General features: G+C 43.4%; 1 protein-coding gene across 1 annotated transcript in view; it reads left to right on the forward strand.

Annotated features, from left to right (window-relative positions):
- The window catches only part of LOC310858720 (F-BAR and double SH3 domains protein 2-like), a 54,418-nt gene extending 34,646 nt beyond the window's left edge, over positions 1 to 19,772 (forward strand). Inside the window, exons 11-20 of the mRNA XM_083764966.1 lie at positions 7,098 to 7,214; positions 8,930 to 9,028; positions 10,381 to 10,533; positions 11,131 to 11,265; positions 11,511 to 11,594; positions 11,903 to 12,092; positions 12,784 to 13,007; positions 13,549 to 13,774; positions 15,307 to 15,374; positions 17,937 to 19,772. Coding sequence (XP_083621092.1) covers positions 7,098 to 7,214; positions 8,930 to 9,028; positions 10,381 to 10,533; positions 11,131 to 11,265; positions 11,511 to 11,594; positions 11,903 to 12,092; positions 12,784 to 13,007; positions 13,549 to 13,774; positions 15,307 to 15,374; positions 17,937 to 18,020 — 1,380 coding nt within the window. The 3' untranslated portion in view covers positions 18,021 to 19,772. The remainder of the gene's footprint in view (positions 1 to 7,097; positions 7,215 to 8,929; positions 9,029 to 10,380; positions 10,534 to 11,130; positions 11,266 to 11,510; positions 11,595 to 11,902; positions 12,093 to 12,783; positions 13,008 to 13,548; positions 13,775 to 15,306; positions 15,375 to 17,936) is intronic.
- Positions 19,773 to 20,068: the final 296 nt, after the last annotated feature.

The raw sequence follows: 20,068 nt of genomic DNA on the forward strand, positions 1-20,068 counted from the left end.
TGTGATGTCATTATAGGCTAGAAGGTATACAGTCTATTGTGTGTCATATGAAAAAGTACAAAGAATTAAAATTAATTAATGAATGTAATTAAAAATCTTATAATTCATCTGCCTGCACAATGCACATCTGTGTCCATTCTGTCCAATATATAATACAAAATATTTAATTGTTCAATTTGAGCATTTAAAAAAAAAGTAATATGTAACTGTAAGAGTAATATTAATATATTACTCTTGCTCAGACAGTAATATGTAATATAATATATTACTTTAGAATTAAGGTAATAATTAATAAGTAATATATTAAAAATATAAAGTAATATACCCAACACTGGCTATGAACAGAGAAAGAGCATGATAACAAACACCCCCTGCCGCCCTCAAGAAGTGTTTCTGTATCGTGAGGCAGCTTGATGTACAAGCTGGCCATGGCGCTAGTCTGTCGCAGGGATCTAACCCCTATCCAACCCTTGATGCTGAGTGAGTGCCAAGCAGGGAGGCACTGAGTCCCGGTGCCGATGGGTACTTCCCAGATTGCCATCAATATGACATCATACTTTAATAATAGGTACTGTACTCAGTACTCTGACAAAGGCTATTACATAACCGGAAGGGCATGTGGTCCCAATGGACAAACATACTTAAAAGAAATGCTTTGGGAGCCCCTGGCCTGGCCCACGCATGCCAGTCATGACAGCCATGCCTGACTCTGCCCGCCGTCGCCCCTTCTCTCCTCCCTCCGTCCGTCCCATCCGCCCCTCTGCTCCTCTGGACTACACTGGACAATTTGTTCAAACTGCAAGCGGCTCTTGTTGTTTTCATTGGACGTCAAACAAGCAGCAGCCTGTTCCTAAAGAAAACATTAGTGGTGGAGTGCCCAGCCACCCCTCCCTCCCTCCCCGCATCACCACCACCCTTTGCACTAGACAGAGGGATCCGGTAAAGGAGGAGGGAGGGGCCAGGAGGTAGGCAGAGTGCTGTGTGGACGGCCCATCTGTGAAAAGGGGGCATTGTGAGAGGGCTTCATCGCCCCCTCTGCTCTCCCGCTTACCCACACACATACATTTGTACGACTATACTTGCGAGGGCATCTACAATTTTAGGGGCGGATGATTTTATCAATGCCATTTACCGTAAACAAAAACATGCGGGGGAAACAGCAGAGCACCATTAGATCATCTTATTTCGGTGGGGATGACATGCAACTTGGTGTAAATAAGGCATGACTCCAAGTCTAACCCTAACCTAACCACTCAAATCTTTTCTTAGTTGTAAGCCTAACTAACACTAAACATTTCTCTTTTGATAACCTCGCAATGTTGTCCATTCCTCAAATTCTACTATATACCGGTACTAGAATACTTGTGGGTCCGACCTCACAAATATAGTAATGCAAGTACACAGTGGTGCAAAAAGTATTCATCCATCCATCTTCAACCGCTTATCCGTAGTTGGGTCTCGGGGGCAACAGCTCCACCAGAGAGCCCAAGACTTCCCTCTTCAGAGCAACATTAGTGACTTTAGTGATCCCCTCCTGGGGGATCCCGAGACGCTCCAAGGCCAGTGAGTCAGTGATTCTTCCAACTGCGCCTTGGGCTGCCCCGGGGTCTCCTCCCAGTGGGACGTGCCTCGAGGACCTCCCTAGGCAGACGCCAAGGCATCCTAGCCAGATGCCCGAACCACCTATGCTTTTTCCAGTTGAAGAAGCAGCGACTCTATTCCGAGAAGTATCAATACTGCAATGTAGAACTACTTTGTTAAAAGAAAATGCCTGGAATTAAAAATGTACTTAAGTAAAAGTACAAAGGTTTTGGCTTCAAAATGTACTTAAAATGTACCAAAAATAGAAAGTACTCACTATGCAGATTGTCCCGTTTAAAGTTTTCAATTGTTTAAACATATTTTCAAAATGCTGAAATGCATATAGTTTGAAGTGGGGCAATGTATGTTTTTTTATTATAATAATCAAAATCTGCAAAGTAACTAGTAACCAAAGTTTTCAAATAAATGTAGTGGAGTAAAAGTACAACATTTGCCTCTGAGATGTATAGTGGAGTAGAAGTAAAAGTATTGGAAATTAAAAATACTCAAGTAAAGTACAAATACCCCAAAATTGTACTTAGGTACAGTACTTAAAGTAAATAAACGTAGTTACTTTCCACTCCTGCAAGTACACACACACACACACACACACATGCACACGCACAGAGGGACTCGGCAGCGCAGCTTACAGAGCTGCTCAGTGCGCTGCCTCCCTCCCCTCTTACATAACAAAACACGACTCCACCTGGAGCAGAGCTGGGAGGCCTCGGGACACACGAGCGCACCGCGTTCACGCTTTCTTAGACGACAGGCCTCTCTCCTCGCTATATGAGATGACGTTAGCAGAAGGAATGGCGATAAGCTAAGCACGCCCGCTGCGCTCTGCACTGCCCACCCCAGTCAGTGCAGTGTTGCCAGATATCTGCGAGAGAAACAAGCTGCCGGAAAGCGAGCCCCCAAAAGACCCGTGTGATCACACATAGTTAACTTGCATCGTCAGTTTTAATTGCCACTTGGAACCCTTTATACGTTGGCTATTTGAAAATATGCGATCTGCTATTTTTGAAAAATCGTGAAAATGAGTCACAAAGTTGGAATATATATTCTTTCAGAGCGAACGTTTTTAACTCAAAGCTTTGCTTCTGGGGGTGCCTGGAACGACATATTTTCAGATGGGGGTCGGTGGCCAAATACAGATAAAGGTTGAGAACATAGAAACATGAGGTTTTTCAGAAAACTGTCAGGATTTAGAAGACATTTGTAGGTCTAAATGGATGGTTGGTGCCACTGAGCAGAGGCCCAGGTTTGTCTTGTCTCAGGCACGGTAGAGTCCAATATTTACAAGAGACTTTACAGGAACGCAAGCCCAAAGTTTCTTATAATAAGCCGACATGGCAACGCTACCCCAGTGCTGTGCCAGTGCCTGGTGGTGATGCTGGACTATGATTTCATTGCTGTTGTCGGGCACACAACGTGTATGTCCAGACATGTTACTTTACAGGAAATGGAAAACAGAATCTGTGTTTATGGATCATTATTTATTATTCAATCACTTGTTAATACTTTTCATTGATTACATTTCAAAGTTCTTGTTAAAACCTTTCATTGATTATATATAAAACCCAAAGCGAGGTCCCTGTTTTGAGCATGTCACTGATGAACATTTTTGAAAATGTTGTCTGAAATGGCAAAAAATGTCTATAAGCTGTGTTGTGGCACTTTGTGAAATCATAGATCAGCTATTTCAGCTACTTATGAAGACACCGTCATGCAACAAAGTATAAAATGGGGCAATTATTTATGGGGAACTTTTTCCCCATAATTACACCTGTGTGAACTGAGTGGTGCAGGCTGCTCAACAACACAGCAGGCTGGCTGCATTTACAGGTATAGTTATATGTCAGGAATGAGTTACGGAGTAGGAGCCAAAAGCAGGCAACCATGCAGAGTAGCAACAAGGACACACTGCAAACAAAGGGCTTAAATAGACAGGGGTAACAGGACACAGGTGAAGAACAAATACAATCAAACACAGGATAGGCTAACAGGCAAACAGAACACAGGTGACTAGGATACAATAATCAGGTAGGTAGGACAGAACAGGAAACACCAACAAGAGGAGGCAGGAAAGCACAGAACAATGCTACAAAATAAGACAACCAAAAACGCAACAGAGTAAACAGATAACCAAAACCAAACACCGGTCCACAAGGCAAAATACAGAACATACAGAATAAGTCCAAAACCTAGTAAAGGACTGTCATACGTGTTCAAAGGCAACCCACATGACAAGTGCTTCCTTTCTTAACATTCAAGGCATTACATTCAAGGCATTACATAACATGAACTAAACACATGGTCAAGTCATAAATGGTCACGCCATAATAAGAGTTCAGGGCTTGGAGCCATAGTCACGGCTCAAATACAAAGGCAGAGGAGTGGGGCGTGACAGTTCTATACTGCTCAGTGTGAAATGAATGGCCCTTTGGCTGCTCAACAGTGCCACTTTAGGTCACCCAGCAAAACGTTCCCCAAACATACATATAGACACACACACACACACACACACACACACACACACAGACACACACAGACACATGGACAATCGTTGGAGCAGTTAGGCACCACAAAAAAAAGAAAAAACATGAAAAGAATTAAAAACATAAAAAGATGAAATAGCACTCTGAGATTCTCTGTGAATGAAAAGTGCAATTCTAATATAAACGTTATTATTTATTATTATTATTATTATTACATGTGAAGATAGTGTTTCTGTCCATCAGCAACAATTTGTTCAGTAAACTGTTATTGATTTAATTAATTAGTGCAATAACCCTAATACATATACAGATGGGAACAAACAGAGTTCCCATCTTTTAAAGTTGTTTAACTTTCTGGTAATTTACACTCACGATTAGCAGGAACTAAGACTATAGACTAACTATCGTTTAGTGCTCAATGACCACCACTAAACGTTATTCATTAAATAGGACAGTTAAGTGTGCCATTACGGATAGAGAAGTGGTGCTTTTTCAAACCTCTGGCTCTGCCACACCAAACAGAAGAGACACCAGGCCTTAGGCCCAGGCGTTTGCATGACCCCTTTTCCACCGGTTGGTTCCCAATGGGAACCGCTTCAGTTCTTTTTGGTTCTTAGTCCATGAGCCACAGAGCCAGAGCCTCAAAATTGGAACGTTAATTATGAATTGAGTGGGCAAAACCTGTACCTAAATTAAATTGTTTATAGGATCAATATAAGTCAATTAATATATGATAACCCGTATCATAGTAGTAGCTTTTTCTTTTTTTTCCTCTTCATATTTTCTTATATAATGCCTCATTTGCATATTAAAACAATTGTAATACAATAAATCATTGTCTTTGTGTAAGTAATCAACTGGGGAAGTTTCACGGTGATAACAATCTAATAATATGGTTTTGCCCACTCAATTCATAATTAACGTTCCACTTTTGGAGCTCTGGCTCATGGACTAAGAACCACACAGAACTGAACCGGTTCCCATTGGGAACAAACAGGTGGAAAATGGTCATTGGCTACTGCTGGTCATTGGAGCAATGCATCAACGGGAGCCGCCATATTGGCTCTGGCAAGCCGTTACAAATGATAAATACCGGATATTTGTTTAAATTAAAAATGGGGATTTTCATACCAGAGAACCTTATCTAATGTAGATAAGTGCACCTTGCTGAGCACTGAGGCCCATAGGGCCGGGCCTATCTCCTGTTTCCTTAGCGTGAGGCAGCTTGATGTACAAGTACACCCCCTGGACATGACACTAGTATGTCATCCAACCCTTGATTGCTGATTGCCAAGCAGGGAGGCATTAAGATCCCATTTGGGGACCCCACCTGGGGATCGAACACCAATATCCCAGTCTCAGAGCAGAACTCTAACCACAAGGCCACTGAGCTGGTCATAATGTGGACAGTAATAATTATAATTCATTTAAAAAAACGTTCTCGTCTCAGGTACTTAGACTCTGTCCTATTTCTTGCAGTGGAGTAAGGGGCCATGTGTGTCAACAGAAAGGCTGCCTGTCTGTCATGCATGTCTATGGTAAAAACAGCGTCTGACATGTATGTCTATGGTAAAAACAGCGTCTGACATGTATGTCTATGGTAAAAACAGCGTCTGACATGTATGTCTATGGTAAAAACAGCGTCTGACATGTATGTCTATGGTAAAAACAGCGTCTGACATGTATGTCTATGGTAAAAACAGCGTCTGACATGTATGTCTATGGTAAAAACAGCGTCTGACATGTATGTCTATGGTAAAGACTGTCTGCGCCCAAGAATCACACTTCATCGCTCTCGATGCCCCGCGTTTTTGGGGTGCACCGCCCTGGGTGCTTCATACCACAACCATGCAAAGTCCACTATTTGTGCTAATGACAGACAACAGGACATTCGAGTAAGGTTGATCGCTTCGAACGTAGCGTGTGTCAATAAACGCGTGTCACCACCGCACATGAAAAGCAAGCTGCACTGCTTAATATGGGGGTGGCATTGACATGCAGCCCAGTGGCCAATGAGGGGTCTACATACAGTATGTATATATAGTATGTCTATGGGCGTTCCTAAGGCTGTGAACAAAGTCCAGCATTCCTGTGTCAAAAGAGAGGGAACATACAGCATGCTCTGACTGGTCTGTTGTGTTGTCAGTCGAACGTGTCAACAGGAAGTGCAAAGATGATACTACAGTACTTGAATTTTGCTAGTTTGGTCTATTTATTCATTGAATGCTGCCTCTGATACAATGTCCCCTTGTTTGTCTGCCTCTGCGTTTCTCTGGGGAATGTAAACACGAGGGCGTGAGGAAGGAAAGGAAATATCCCTCAATACCACCAGAACACTTCTTGCTTAAAAACTGGTAAAGGGAAGTAAAAAATGCAGAAGGTTTGATCTCATGGATTTCATAGTGCTACACTCACATACAAGGATTCTGTTGTTTGGTCCTCTGCATGTGGATATATCTACAGCAAGGGCTCTCCCATTGGCTGTCTTTGTTTAGATAAACAGCTGGTTTGTATACTGAAAAGCCAGTATACTTGTGTAAGCCTAAGTTACACAAGTTCCATCCATGTATTTGTCCAAATCTAATAGGTCAGTATTAACCACGTGAACCCTAGCATCCCTATTCTGGGTATGTCATAAAATAGGGCACCAATTGGCAAAAAGGGCAAAGGATCTACAAAATGGCAAAATGTGTGTGTGTGTGTGTGTGTGTGTGTGTGTGTGTGTGTGTGTGTGTGTGTGTGTGTGTGTGTGTGTGTGTGTGTGTGTGTGTGTGTGTGTGTGTGTGTGTGTGTGTGTGTGTGTGTGTGTGTGTGTGTGTGTGTGTGTGTGTGGGTAATGTATACACGTACATAGCTATTTGACATCAAAGCATAGGGTTCTTAAGTGGTTAAACCATTAGCTCACATGTCTCCTGCTAATGTCTTCCTGAGAGAACTTTGGGATTATTGGTAGATCTTGATTACTGTATGTCACATTCTTTGTTCCCCGTGCCATTTCCTGTCCCACTCGTATAGGTCGCGCAGCTGCAGAAGGAGAACGGCACGTCGGAGGAGCACAGCCTGGACAAGGAGGCGCGGAAGTGGGCGAGCCGAGTGGCACGGGAATACAAGTGCATCATCCACACACAGCGGGTGAGAACAGTGGTTTTCTGAAAAGGCTATGTTTCTATGTCAGTCGTTCTTCGATTTTTCAAAAATAGCAGACCTACAAGCTCGTAGCGCGCCACTCGGTGGCGCGCTATGAGCTTGTAGATCTGCTGTTTTTCAATAGCTAAAGCATAACATAATGCTAACACCAAAAGGGGTTCCCGCCCCAAAATGGGTTAAGCGACGGACCACCATTTGATGAGATTTAGCCTCACAGACCCAAAACTTAAGGAATATTTATATTTTGTTTTCATTCGATAAGATTTTGTCCACAATTCCATGCTGCATTGATGTGGTACCATAAGCGAGATAAGGCAGTTGTTGCTCAATTATTTTACATGGCCTATTTGTGTTTACTTACTAAATTAAGTAGCCTATTGCAGGCGTTTAACATCATTTTACTCTTGAGAGCGTAAAATGAAACAAAATGGATGTGTCCATTTGGTTTCATTAAAGATCTGGTTTAATTAAAGATCTAATAAGGGTCCATTTGGTTCCCAACTCTCCATCATTTGGCTGCATGGGGGACCACCTGGAACCTCCTCAAGGACCACTGGTTGAAAACCACTGGGTGAGAACACAGATGGACTCCCGCGATAGGAGAGAGCATTGCGTGCTTAGAGATATGAGGTGGTTTTATACCTGTATGTACTCCGACTGATCGGTTGATAAGTTGCCCACTAGAATGGGCAAAATCAGTGATCGGAGTGATTTTCTTAGCACGCCGAGATTGCTAGCGCCAGACACGCGCGGGTACCGGTTCAGTGCATTGCTCAAGGATGGACCCAGAGGAAGGCGATGATTGAACCGGGAACCTTTCCGATTCCCAAGCAGCCTCTCTGTCTACCACCTGAGCCAGAGAGCCACGGCTTCATTCATTAGTCACTGAGTCAAGTCAATATTTGTGTTTTATAAAAATTGTTTTGTTGATACCGTTTGCTAATGACCTCACAGTCAAATGTCTGGGAAATAGATCTGCGCTTGTAGATTGATACCAGACTCGTATCACAATATCAGATCAGTGTCATATCACAACACAACAGTAGGCATTTACTGCTGTGAAAAGTAAGTATTTGGAATCGGATGCAAGAGAATAACGTTTTAAGTGTAAAATGTGTACAGCAGGACCACAGCCTTTGTTGTACTGCATTTGAATATGAGGAACTAAAGGCCTCAAAGCAGAGAATAGAACAGAGTCTGTAACCAGGAAATCGTATAATCTACTAATGAATGCCATGTGTCAGAAGGAAATGATAATGTGTTATGGTAAGAATGTATGACGTGACGTAACGTTAAGTCTTTGACTATTATTACCCTCCTGGCCCAGTTGTGAAACTTAAGCAGTGAAGATAACGGTTCTTGCCAGCCTCTATCACTTTCCAGTAAACAAGACGAAAAACATCTGCCCCACGTTCTGGGAAATGACTGGTGTGTGTGTGTGTGTGTGTGTGTGTGTGTGTGTGTACTGTATGTGTGTGTTTTTCTCCTCTCTGATGTAGCGTGCTAAAATATTTTATTGTTTATGTGCTCTTCTTCAAAAGTCATCGAGTCATTATTTGAACGTTCCTCATTCGCACAGCTTTGTTGTTTTACGATTTCCTTTTTTTCTCCCCTCTCTTTTCGTTCCTCGTTGTGCAATTATTAATCTGACGGCAGGCGTTGTTTAAGGTTATTCTTTGTCATGTGACCCGCGTCTGTAGGCCATGGAGGAGTTTGGGACACAGGAGGCTTCAGAACAGAACCACAGTGATCTGGAAATCAAGATGGAAGCGGCCAAACAAAATCTTCGCAGGGCAGAGGTAGTGTGTGTGTGTGTGTGTGTGTGTGTGTGTGTGTGTGTGTGTGTGTGTGTGTGTGTGTGTGTGTGTGTGTGTGTGTGTGTGTGTGTGTGTGTGTGTGTGTGTGTGTGTGTGTGTGTGTGTGTGTGTGTGTGTGTGCGTGCGTGCGTGCGTGCGTGCGTGCGTGCGTCTGTGCGTGCGTCTGTGCGTGCGTGTGTGTGCTTCCGTGCGTGCATGCATCTTTTGGGTTTGAAACAGCTCAGCTTTCTGCTTGGGGTCCAAGGAGCCTCAGCCTTAAGCCACATGCGCCCCCTAGTGGCTCAGAAAAAGATTAGGTTTTGTTTTTTTCCCCATGACACCAGAGCCCGTTGTGGCCCTACTAGAACGAGAACCTTTTTGAAGTGGGCCAGATGTTTGTGTACCGTATAATTCCAAATAGTAGCCCAGGCATTTAATACGCAAAATCGATTTGGACCTCAGCGTTTAAAAGGAACCAGCCGGCTATTTGCAGCAGGCTTTTATTTATTCTTGCACGGGCCTGCACCGCCAGCCATTATTTAGTTAGAGATCCAGTTTGGCTGAAGAAGCTGCAAATAATACCCCCTGCAAATAATAGCCGACTTTTATTTTTGTGGGGGTCCAACACAGTGTATGGTCTGAATGTATTCTGCATAATAAGTACTTTTACTTATGCTCTACCAAGGTCTACAAATGGAACCCGTTAACCCATTCTGACCGGGCACCCATTTTGGTGTCAGCATCATGTTATGCTTTAGCTATTTAAAAATAGCAGATCTACAAGTAGGTCTGCTATTTTTGAAAAATTGAAGAGCGACTGACATTTTTAGAATCTGATCTCAGGTCAGAATGGGTTCATCAGACCAGTGTGTGTCCGGCGGAAACCTCGTATGAATCTGATCTCAGGTCAGAATGGGTTAAGTTAATGGTTCCATTTGTACAATCTCAGGACGCGACTTTGCGAACCAGTAGTAGTCATATCGGATTGTCTCCGCCATAGAAAATATAGATGCCTCATTGGTCGCTGCAGTTCATTGGAGCAACCCGTCTGCAACGGGAGGAGGAAGTAAAGCTGCGTCGCTGCCGGTCGCTGTCACTCAAGTGACTACTGGCCAATCAAATCACGTCTTCTCCGGGATCTTCCGTTTACATCGCCAAAGCAAGTGCCGCTGGGAAAGAAGGAATCGCCTACCGAACGTCCCCTTGCGTTCTTCCGCTTTGCTTCCGCTATGCTTCGCAAAGGAATCTCGGGAAAGATTGCCAATATCGCCTCCATGCGTCGACCTTTATATGTCTATGGTCTCTGCCATGTTATTCACGGTTGTTGTCTCCTGTTGATGTCACCGTGGCGTCAGACGGTGAAAGTGAAGGCGGAGGCACGCCTGGACCTCCTGAGACAGGCCGGCGTTACCGTGGAGACGTGGCTGAAGAGCGCCATGAACCAGGTGATGGAGGAGCTGGAGAACGAGCGCTGGGCCAACCTCAACGCCAACGACCCCTCGCTGTCCGTGAGTCATAACACAGTGCTTTTCAACCCTTTTCCATATCAAGGCCCATTATTTATTCGGCACTTAGCCTCAATATTTTGTTATCGTTGTAGACAAGTTCCATGCTGTATTGACTATTGATTAGGAGAGACAGCAGGCAAACGATCAAAATAACAATTCTTCTACTTTCTGTAATTGTATGGACTTAAGTAATGCAGTTTAACAATAATGTAACTCTTCAGAGTGTAAAATGATATGGGGGTACGGGTGAGACAGTTATTCAAACTAATCAATTTAATCGATTACAAATAATACTTTTAATGAAAAATAATACATTTGCGGGCGGAGGGGGGCATTAAAAAGGTCAGACTGATTACTGTAGCCACGTTACCGCTGAGAAAAAAAAAGAGTTGAGCTAGATTTCGGCGATAATTTAACCGCCACACGCTATGGGAAATTCCGCTCCTCTTAGAACTCCTCTACTCCCCACCAGCAGTTTTCCCTTGCCAGTTCAATAAGGGACACGTCACACGTCTTTTAGTTTGTAGCTTCCAAACCAGGTACAATTCCTTATTTCAAGAGCCACACTACTCACGTCTCCTATTTTGTTCCCCAAAGGGCACAGCAGATTTAGAGCGAGAGGACGAAGAGGAGACGGAAGACAGTGGAGAAGTGCTCGATGACAGCAGCTCTAGTCCGTCTAGCACACTGAGGAACTATCCTCTCACCTGCAAAGTTCTCTACTCCTACAAGGTACAATCACCCTTCTCCTTTAGTTTTGGCCCTCACATGACTTCATGGGGGGCACACACAAAGCCGCAAAGCAAATACTATGTCATTATGATCTATATCCATGTTATATTATCATTACAATCTTAGTGTTGTGCCAATTGTTTTACACTACCCTCGCAGCCCCGACTTCTGTTCCCCAGGTCACAGGTTGGGAAGTTAACGTTAATTACATGAAGTCTTGTTTGTTTCCTTGTTGTGCCTTACAGTCATCTCAGCCAGATGAGCTAACCATTGAGGAGCAGGAGGTTCTGGAGGTCATTGATGACGGAGACATGGAGGATTGGGTCAAGGTACAACTACACCTACAGTATACAGGCTTGGATTAGCTAGCTGGGGATGGAGGGGGATCCATGCTTCTGCCTTTAACCCCCCCGTGGTCATTCATTTTCATGACTAGCTTCAATCGGCGTCAGCAGGTGACGGCAGCACATTCAAAATAAATGCAATAACTGCCAGAGAGACAGAGTGTGTTAATGAATTACCCCTGGCACCCCTAATTAAAAAAAAAAAGCGTTCACAGTCTTGATGGCAGGGGAATACATGCATTATTAATAAATGCACATGCTATAGCTATACTATGCATTTCCCACTTTTCTAGGCCAGAAATCGTGGTGGGCAGGTAGGCTATGTTCCAGAGAAGTACCTGCAGCTGCCCTCGTCGAACAGCCTTCTCAGCATGCTCCAGTCCCTGGCTGCCCTGGATGCACGTTCACACTCCTCCAGTAACTCCACAGAGCCAGAGACGGAGCTCCCCAGCCCCGCCCCCACTGTCAATGGAGACTCTAATGGTGAGTCTTAACCCATTCTGACCTGAGATCAGATTCTAAAAATGTCTGTTTGAAAATGACAGTTTTCTGAAAAGGCTATGTTTCTATGTCAGTGGTTCTTCGATTTAAAAAAAATAGCAGACCTACAAGCTCGTATCGCGCCACTCGGTGGAGCGATACGAGCTTGTAGATCTGCTATTTTTAAATAGCTAAAGCATAACATGATGCCAACACCAAAATGGGTGCCCGGTCGGAATGGGTTAACCCATTTAGAAGTGTGAAATCCTGGAAGCGATGAGAGGAGTTTGGAAATCAGGGAGAGGGTGGAAGGAACAGGGAGACACTCGGTTTGTGACGGGAGCCTGGGACAAAACGGATGTACGAAAGTTAGCATGAAGAACACAGATCTGCAATCCCGAAAACTCTAAAGCACCACTAGAGAACACTGTTCTAAACGGACGATTACACTAACCGCAGTAGTCAATGTCCAAGCGCCATGAGGGGCCGGTTCTCAGCAGCTTATATTGGTCAGCTTCTGTTTTATTGTGATTGTGGAGCCGGCCCGGCCTTTGCCCTATGATGTTGTGCAGGGGGAGGTACTAGGAATGTGAGGAACGTGTGGCACAACATTTTCATTAATAGTCAAAATAAACAACTAAACTAAAAGCATGCGACGACAAAATCCGCTGGGTTTTTCTCTTGGCGTTTGCAGTGTCGTTCGCCAAGGCCTTGTATGACTACGCGGCGCAGACGGACGACGAGCTGTCGTTCCCGGAGGGCGCCATCATTCGCATCCTGAGCAGGGAGACCCACGAGGACGACGGCTTCTGGGAGGGCGAGTTTAACGGCGTCGTCGGTGTGTTCCCCGCCGTTCTGGTGGAGGACCTGAACTGTGCTGGCGAGAACGGAGACAACCGGAGAGATGGAAGTGCACAGGTACACTACACACACACACACACACACTGATGTGAATGTATTGACGGTGCACCCAAGTGTTCATGTTGATTACTCATGTCAAATTTACAAAGCAAACATAGGTCATCTACAAGCTCACAACACGCCTCAATGTGATGCCTTGTATAAGCTTGTAGATTTTCTATTTTAGAAAATGTTTTAAAGTCTAATATCTGAGTGCTGGGTTTCCAGAAGTCAGGGTTAGTAACACCTTCTGAGAAGGGCCCCAGGGGACTGCGGGTGTAAATTAGCATCACTGCTAAATCTGGTGTATTTTACAGCACATTGCATTGATATGTATTGTTCATCAATATGCTGTGTCCCGTCTAAATACACGTAATAAAAGTATTTTAGGTTCTGAGAACCTTAACTGAACCCATGCCGTAGCGAAAAAAAACAGAACCTGAGAAATATCTTACATGGCACGGCACTATTCACTTAGTTCTTATAGTCAAAAAGAGACACACATGATTCTTTCTAAAAAAAATTGCTAAACTTTATTGCACGTGTCCTTGCGTTCCAGGCTTCTCCTTCCACGTTGGTTCTGTCGGACCGTTCCCCCCGTAGCCCCTTCCAGGCTGGACCCTTCCACAGCAGCCCGTGTCAGGGCAGCCCGCTCCAGACACCTTCCTTAGGTTCCCCGCAGTCCAGTCCTTCCAGCGCCACAGCCTCTCCTATTGGCCGACCACCTGCCTATATAAATGGACACCACAGGCCACCACCGGCACCAGTGAAAAGCCCCTTTCAGAGTAAGACGGGGGTTCCCAAACCTTTTCAGATCAAGAACCAAAAGAGATGTCTGGTGTCTGTGTCCCCCCCCTCCCCCCGGGATCCAAACGTATGAATTAAAGCCCTTAAACATAGTGAAAATAGCAGAGATACAAGCATTGTAAGCCGTTACACGGCGGCATTCCGAAGCCCGCTATTCCGACACAACACCATTCCAACGTGCCGCATTACTAGCCCTGTCCTAATCCTAACCGCACGCGGAAGCTACGTAGTCGGACTGGCCCTGCGTCGGAATGCCACTCTGTCCCCATTGTAAGCATGTTTGTAGATGCGCTATTTTCACTATTTGGGAGGGGGGATATATATTTATTACATTTTTATATCCAGCTTTGAGGGTTTGTGCACAGACAAACATTGTGTTAACACAAACATTACATGCCATTGACAATGAATGGTCAGCCTTTGAGTGTTTGTTTGTGTAAACACAAACATTGAAGACGAAGGTGAGGATGCTAATTGTGATTGGCCGGAATGAGATGATGTATGATGATAAGAGCACCCCTCACACGGGTGTGATTTTTTAACCCATTCTGACCTGAGATCAGATTCATACGAGGTTTCCACTGGACACACACTGGTCTGATGAACCCATTCTGACCTGAGATCAGATTCTAAAAAATGTCAGTCGTTCTTAGATTTTTCAAAAAATAGCAGACCTACAAGCTCGTATCGCGCCACTCGGTGGCGCGATATGAGCTTGTAGATCTGCTATTTTTAAATAGCTAAAGCACGACATGATGCTGACACCAAAATGGTTTCCCGTACAGAATGGGTTAAGAAAAGGTTAGAAATCTGGATTTGCATGCATATTTACAGTACAGTACGCATCTGTGACACCTTTTGGATCGCAGAACCATGTTTGTGAAACACTGGAGTAAAATACTAGGGGAGCGAGGCAATGAAAGAGATTGGAATAATTTAAAAAATATATATTACACTGATGAACAAATTAGAGTTGGAGGAATGAACTCATTTTAGATGGGTATTAACAGTTTGACTGTTTTTTACGATTAACCCGCATTTTAATCAACCCCCCTTCACTGCCGAGATTGTTGTATTACCTTTAGAGCACACGCTGAATTATTTGGGCTTTTAATCCGCGAAAATCGAGCGAAAATAGCTCCCCCCGTTTGTTATGAACGATCGAACCACCCGCCATCTTGCTACACCGAGAAGAGGCAGCACAGGACCCGCCTCCATGAGGCGTTGAACCCAATGCGTTTGCATTGGCCTCAATTTCCCAGAAGCCCTAGCAGCTCACAGCATGTGACGATTTCCGGTTCATTGTCAACACGAAATGCACCTCCTCTCTTCCTAAGCGGCGAAAAAGAATTTTCTTTTTTTTGTTTACATTACGGCGGATTAAACACATAAAACAAAAGTCGCGTAAGTCTTTTATGGCAGCGACATTAACCTGGAGTAATCCATTCCCGGCACGGAAACTGTTAAAGAAAAAAAAGCCCATTTGATTAATATTGCATTTACTCCTCAGGTCCAATCCAAGGCTCCTCTCAGCCTCCCAAATACCCAGGTGAAGGAGGCTCTGGAACCATTCGCCCTGTAAGTAATTATGTATTTTAGAATTACCTAAATTAACTTGTTTTAAACATAGCTTGCTGCTCTGAGGAATTCTGAGGGAAGAGCCTTTAGTGGGCACAAATGTCACTCATATTACTATAATAAATCTTTGCAAATGGTAGCTATCTTGTGTGCAGATTTTATCTTTTTGCCAGGTGATTGAAAAGTGTCTGGACTCTGGACTACATTCACTAACGACCGTGCTGATGACCGTATTCGTAGTGACGACCGTAGTGGACACTTTTCATGATTGGCTGCCTCTAGTCTATGCCAATGGGAGACTTGCCCATAAAACCCATAGTCTGAACGCTGCAATGTGAAGCTGTATTGGCTGCAGAACGCAAGTGAGAAGTGGAACGCGAGTGGCAACAGAAGCTAATGTTACGAGCTAACTGGAGCTACAAGAGCTTGCTGCACTTGGCCGTTATGATATGAGTCCTTCTTGTTTTACTCCGATACATACCTGTAGTACTTGGACCCATAGACATAGAAAGGTAGACGCATTCTTCGGCTCTGGGGCGTATGTGCCAAAGTGAGGGCAAGCTTCCACGTAAGTGCCAAGGAACGTAATGAAAGTAAGGGACGTGAGTCACGTGACTGGACGCCGCCATGTCATGTCCATATAACTCTGGCTCATGTCTGGTGCACTTCTGCACTCAGTGTGGTACAGGTCGATCCAATGAATTGCAGTGGTGAATGAGCCATCTACCTTTCTATGTCTATGCTTGGACCCTCAGAAAAGCTACAGAGTGAGCTGCTGGCTGGAACAGCAAGCTGAACAGGGAGCTGTTGGTAATGGAGCCATTTTGGGCTCCACTAGGGAGTTGGGAGTAAACAGAAAAGTGGCAAAGTGCTTAAATTAAACTCTGATTACATGAGTCAGCTCCACCACACTTTTACTAACGCATAATAACAGAACTAACTTCATCCTCCTCAGCACACACTGCTGTGGATTGAAAGCATAGTGTAAGAGCACCACTGTGGGAGCAGGTCAAATTCCAAACATTAATACATGGAGCCAGGTCGGGTTTGGGATACTTACAGAGTGAAGTGGTGGCGTACTGCCACTTTTCAGGTTAGGTATAATATGAGGCAGCTGACAGCTGACTCTGGATCTAATATGCTTTGCATGTCCAAGTACTATAGGTATGCGCTCTACTTACGGTATACTCTGAGCAAGCCAGCTAATCATCTGAGCACAATAAAGATTTTGTAACATGCTAGATCAGCGGTTCCCAAACTATTTTGGCTATGCACCCCGTTACCTCCCGACCTAGCTGAAGCACCCCCCACATGTTAATGAAATATATCACAGCGGGGGAGGAAGCATACAGAGTACATGTGTCATCTCTTCAGAACTGGTGCGATAAAAGCTCCTTAGGGATCAATGTGACAAAAACAAAAGAACGTTATTCGTGAAAAGGACCCTGTGCAGGCCATTACAATTTGTGGACAAATAGTGGAGGTAGTAGATAATTTTAAATACTTTAAATACTATATTGACAGCAAACTCAATTTCAGTGAAAATGCTGACCAGATTTTTAAAACTTGTAACCAACACCTCCACCTACTACGCAAGCTCGACTCCTTTAGAGTGAGCAAGCATATCATGGAAACAGTCTAAGAACCTGATAGAGGGAATCTCGACTTTTAACATGGCAATGTGGTATGGCAATCTTAATGTAAAAGGTAGAAGCAAGCTGCAGCAAATAGTGAACCTAGCCTCAAATATCATTGGGAAGGAAGTACTTAGTAAGTACTTAGTACTTAGTAAAAAAAGCTGTCAAGATAGGAAATGACCCCTCTCATCCACTCTGCAGGGAGTTTGAACTACTTCCCTCTGGTAGACGGTACAAAGTACCAAAAGCTTACCGTAACATCTTTAAAAAATCCTTCATTCATAATGCCATTAAGGCACTAAATGATACCATGACTTGCTAGATTTGTTTTTTTTAATGTATTTGCCACTGTTGTCCTGCATTTTGCCACGAAAATAATTGTGTAAGTGTTGTTACTGTTGTTGTTGCTGTAAAATTTCCACACGTGGACAATAAATGAAAACTAACTATGAACATACTGTATATATTGTGCAACATATATCTGACATATTATTTTAAATTAGCCGCCTGCATATGTCGCATAAGCTATATAGAGACATATATTTCCTAGATCCACAAGTCCACATATATGGACCTGAATATGGCATATATTCTGCATATACTTGCCATATATTGGCATAATATGTTCATATTTTAACCCATTCTGACCGGGCAACCATTTTAGTGTCAGCATCATGTTATGCTTTAGCTATTTAAAAATAGCAGATCTACAAGCTCATATCGCGCCACCGAGTGGCGCGATACGAGCTTGTAGGTCTGCTATTTTTTGAAAAATCGAAGAACGACTGACATTTTTAGAATCTGATCTCAGGTCAGAATGGGTTCATCAGACCAGTGTGTGTCCAGTGGAAACCTCGTATGAATCTGATCTCAGGTCAGAATGGGTTAAGTTTTAAGGTATGGCCTTTTCCACTTGTGTTGCTAGGTTCGTGCTGCCCCGCCACCACCCAAGCAGCATCCCCGTGGACAGGTGAAAAGGAGAGAGGAGGTGGAGATCACACTGGTGTAAGAGGGTCACCCCGGTGGTGGCATACAACCTTCAGTCCAAACCTGACGGGACCTGGTGGATCTAGGCTCCCAGTAAAACGTGAGGAAACCCCCCAACCCCCTGCGATGGGACCATCCCCACTCCACAGCAGCAAGGCGGGGAGAGGCCCTTACATGTTGCCTTCTCCATTTTCCATTTCCCCACAAGACATTGTACCAGCTATAGCGCTGTGGTGGAATAAACTCATGTGCCTTTCTGTCTCGAATTCGTCTTTCTCCGCCATGTCCTCTCTTTCTCCGTTTATAGTTTTCATCGTTTGCTCCTTCTCTTTGCTATACAACCCGCCTGTAGCGTCTCGGATTCTGTGCCTACATACCTGTATTTGTTATCACTATTCTTGAAAGTTGGGCTCTGAGTTGTGAGAGTCCCGCCTTGGTTGGGAAATTATTACAATTGGATTACTATGCAACAAAGTTAAGCTGGGAATGGAGGTGCATACATATGTATCTTCAGGCCAAACCAAATGTCTGGTTGTCTCCATATACAAATTCAGTGTAGAAGAGGCTGGTCCTCTCCTTTTTTGAGTAAAATACAAGCAACTAGTCTAAAAGTTACATTAACAAGGGAAAAGTGGCAATTTTAGAAAGAGGTTTGTTATTTCAGTAGGGAGAATCTCCTAATGTGGGAAGGTAAAATAGAAAATAATTTCCCATTCATTTATGTTGAATTTCTAAACATCTTGGGGATAAACATAGTACCTACAGTATGAAACTACATACTCTGTGTTTGCTATTGTGTTGTAAAATAAGTATTTAGCGACTTCATTATCAATAGTAATCTAGGCCTAACCTAGCCAACTTTGGCCATCGATGAGGAAATTCAGTCAGGAATAAAGGAAAGGGTTGCCGTTTGTGGCGGAGGATTTACAAGCAGCATAATTATAGTGTGGCGAGGTCAGACATGCCTTTATCTTCAAGGAAGAAAACACCTTGAGCTGCTATAGCTACCCAGTGGAAATGTATACTGACTGAAATACTGAAGCACTTTGTAAGGTCTTTTTATTCCTTTTCAGTATTGTTGGTTGGTCTCTTTTGTGGATGCTTGTTCAATTCCATGTTTGTTAAATTTTCTTGTTTGACATTTTGTTGACCAACTATATTGGTATGAATACTTTTCTCTTTTAACTGCTCTTGTTTTATTTAGCCTTAAATAGCTGTTGTAGTGTCTTTGGTTGAGAGTGAGGTATGATCTTTGATCATATTTGTTTCTTTTTTTTTTCTCTCTTTTTGAAATATCAATAGTTTACAGAGCTTGGAGCGGATGGATGTGCAAATAATAGGACGTAATTTTTTGAATTAGGATAAAGCCTATTGAAATGTTGTTTAATTTGATCATAGGAAAAGAGATGTCTGTCAGCCATGTTGCTGTGTTCTCATTGATCTCCTTGAGATCTGAATGTCATCAAACTTATTTTTGAAGTTTATGTTTACCCTGTTCCGTTGAAAAAATATATAGTTGTCAGACTCAATTCTCTTTTCCCATTAGAGAAGTTGATTTTTAGTTTACTACTGGTCCTGATTCCATTTTGCATTATATTGGGCCCTCTATCTGAAACTGAAATTCAGTTACAAACTGCCCACGTTTCCATCGTGTACGTTCTACAGAGGTTATTGAGTATCACAGTTATATATACCAGTGGATATTAAACAGTATTTATTGTGTACAAATAAATGTGAAATAAAATTAGTTGAAATAAAACGCCAGTGTGTTGTGTTGTTTTAATGGAATCATAATATCTTTAATTTATTAAGCATGTGTGTGTGGCGGGCGCACATCCACCTAATGTGCTGCAGGGGTCAATGGGTCGTACCCTTAGATAATCTAAGGTCGTACCTCAAACAGACAGACATGCATATAGACATACACACGACAGGGCAAGTGACAGTCATTGGAGCGATTAGGCACGGCTCAAAAAATAAAAATTGTATGCTTTGGAAAATTAGGTAAAGTACATGTTATGAACATGTGTGGACATTTGATATTCAAGGCCTAACTTTTCAACAATTGCT

Source organism: Protomyctophum parallelum, assembly GCF_964188405.1.
Source record: "Protomyctophum parallelum genome assembly, chromosome: 1".
Lineage (NCBI taxonomy): Eukaryota > Metazoa > Chordata > Actinopteri > Myctophiformes > Myctophidae > Protomyctophum > Protomyctophum parallelum.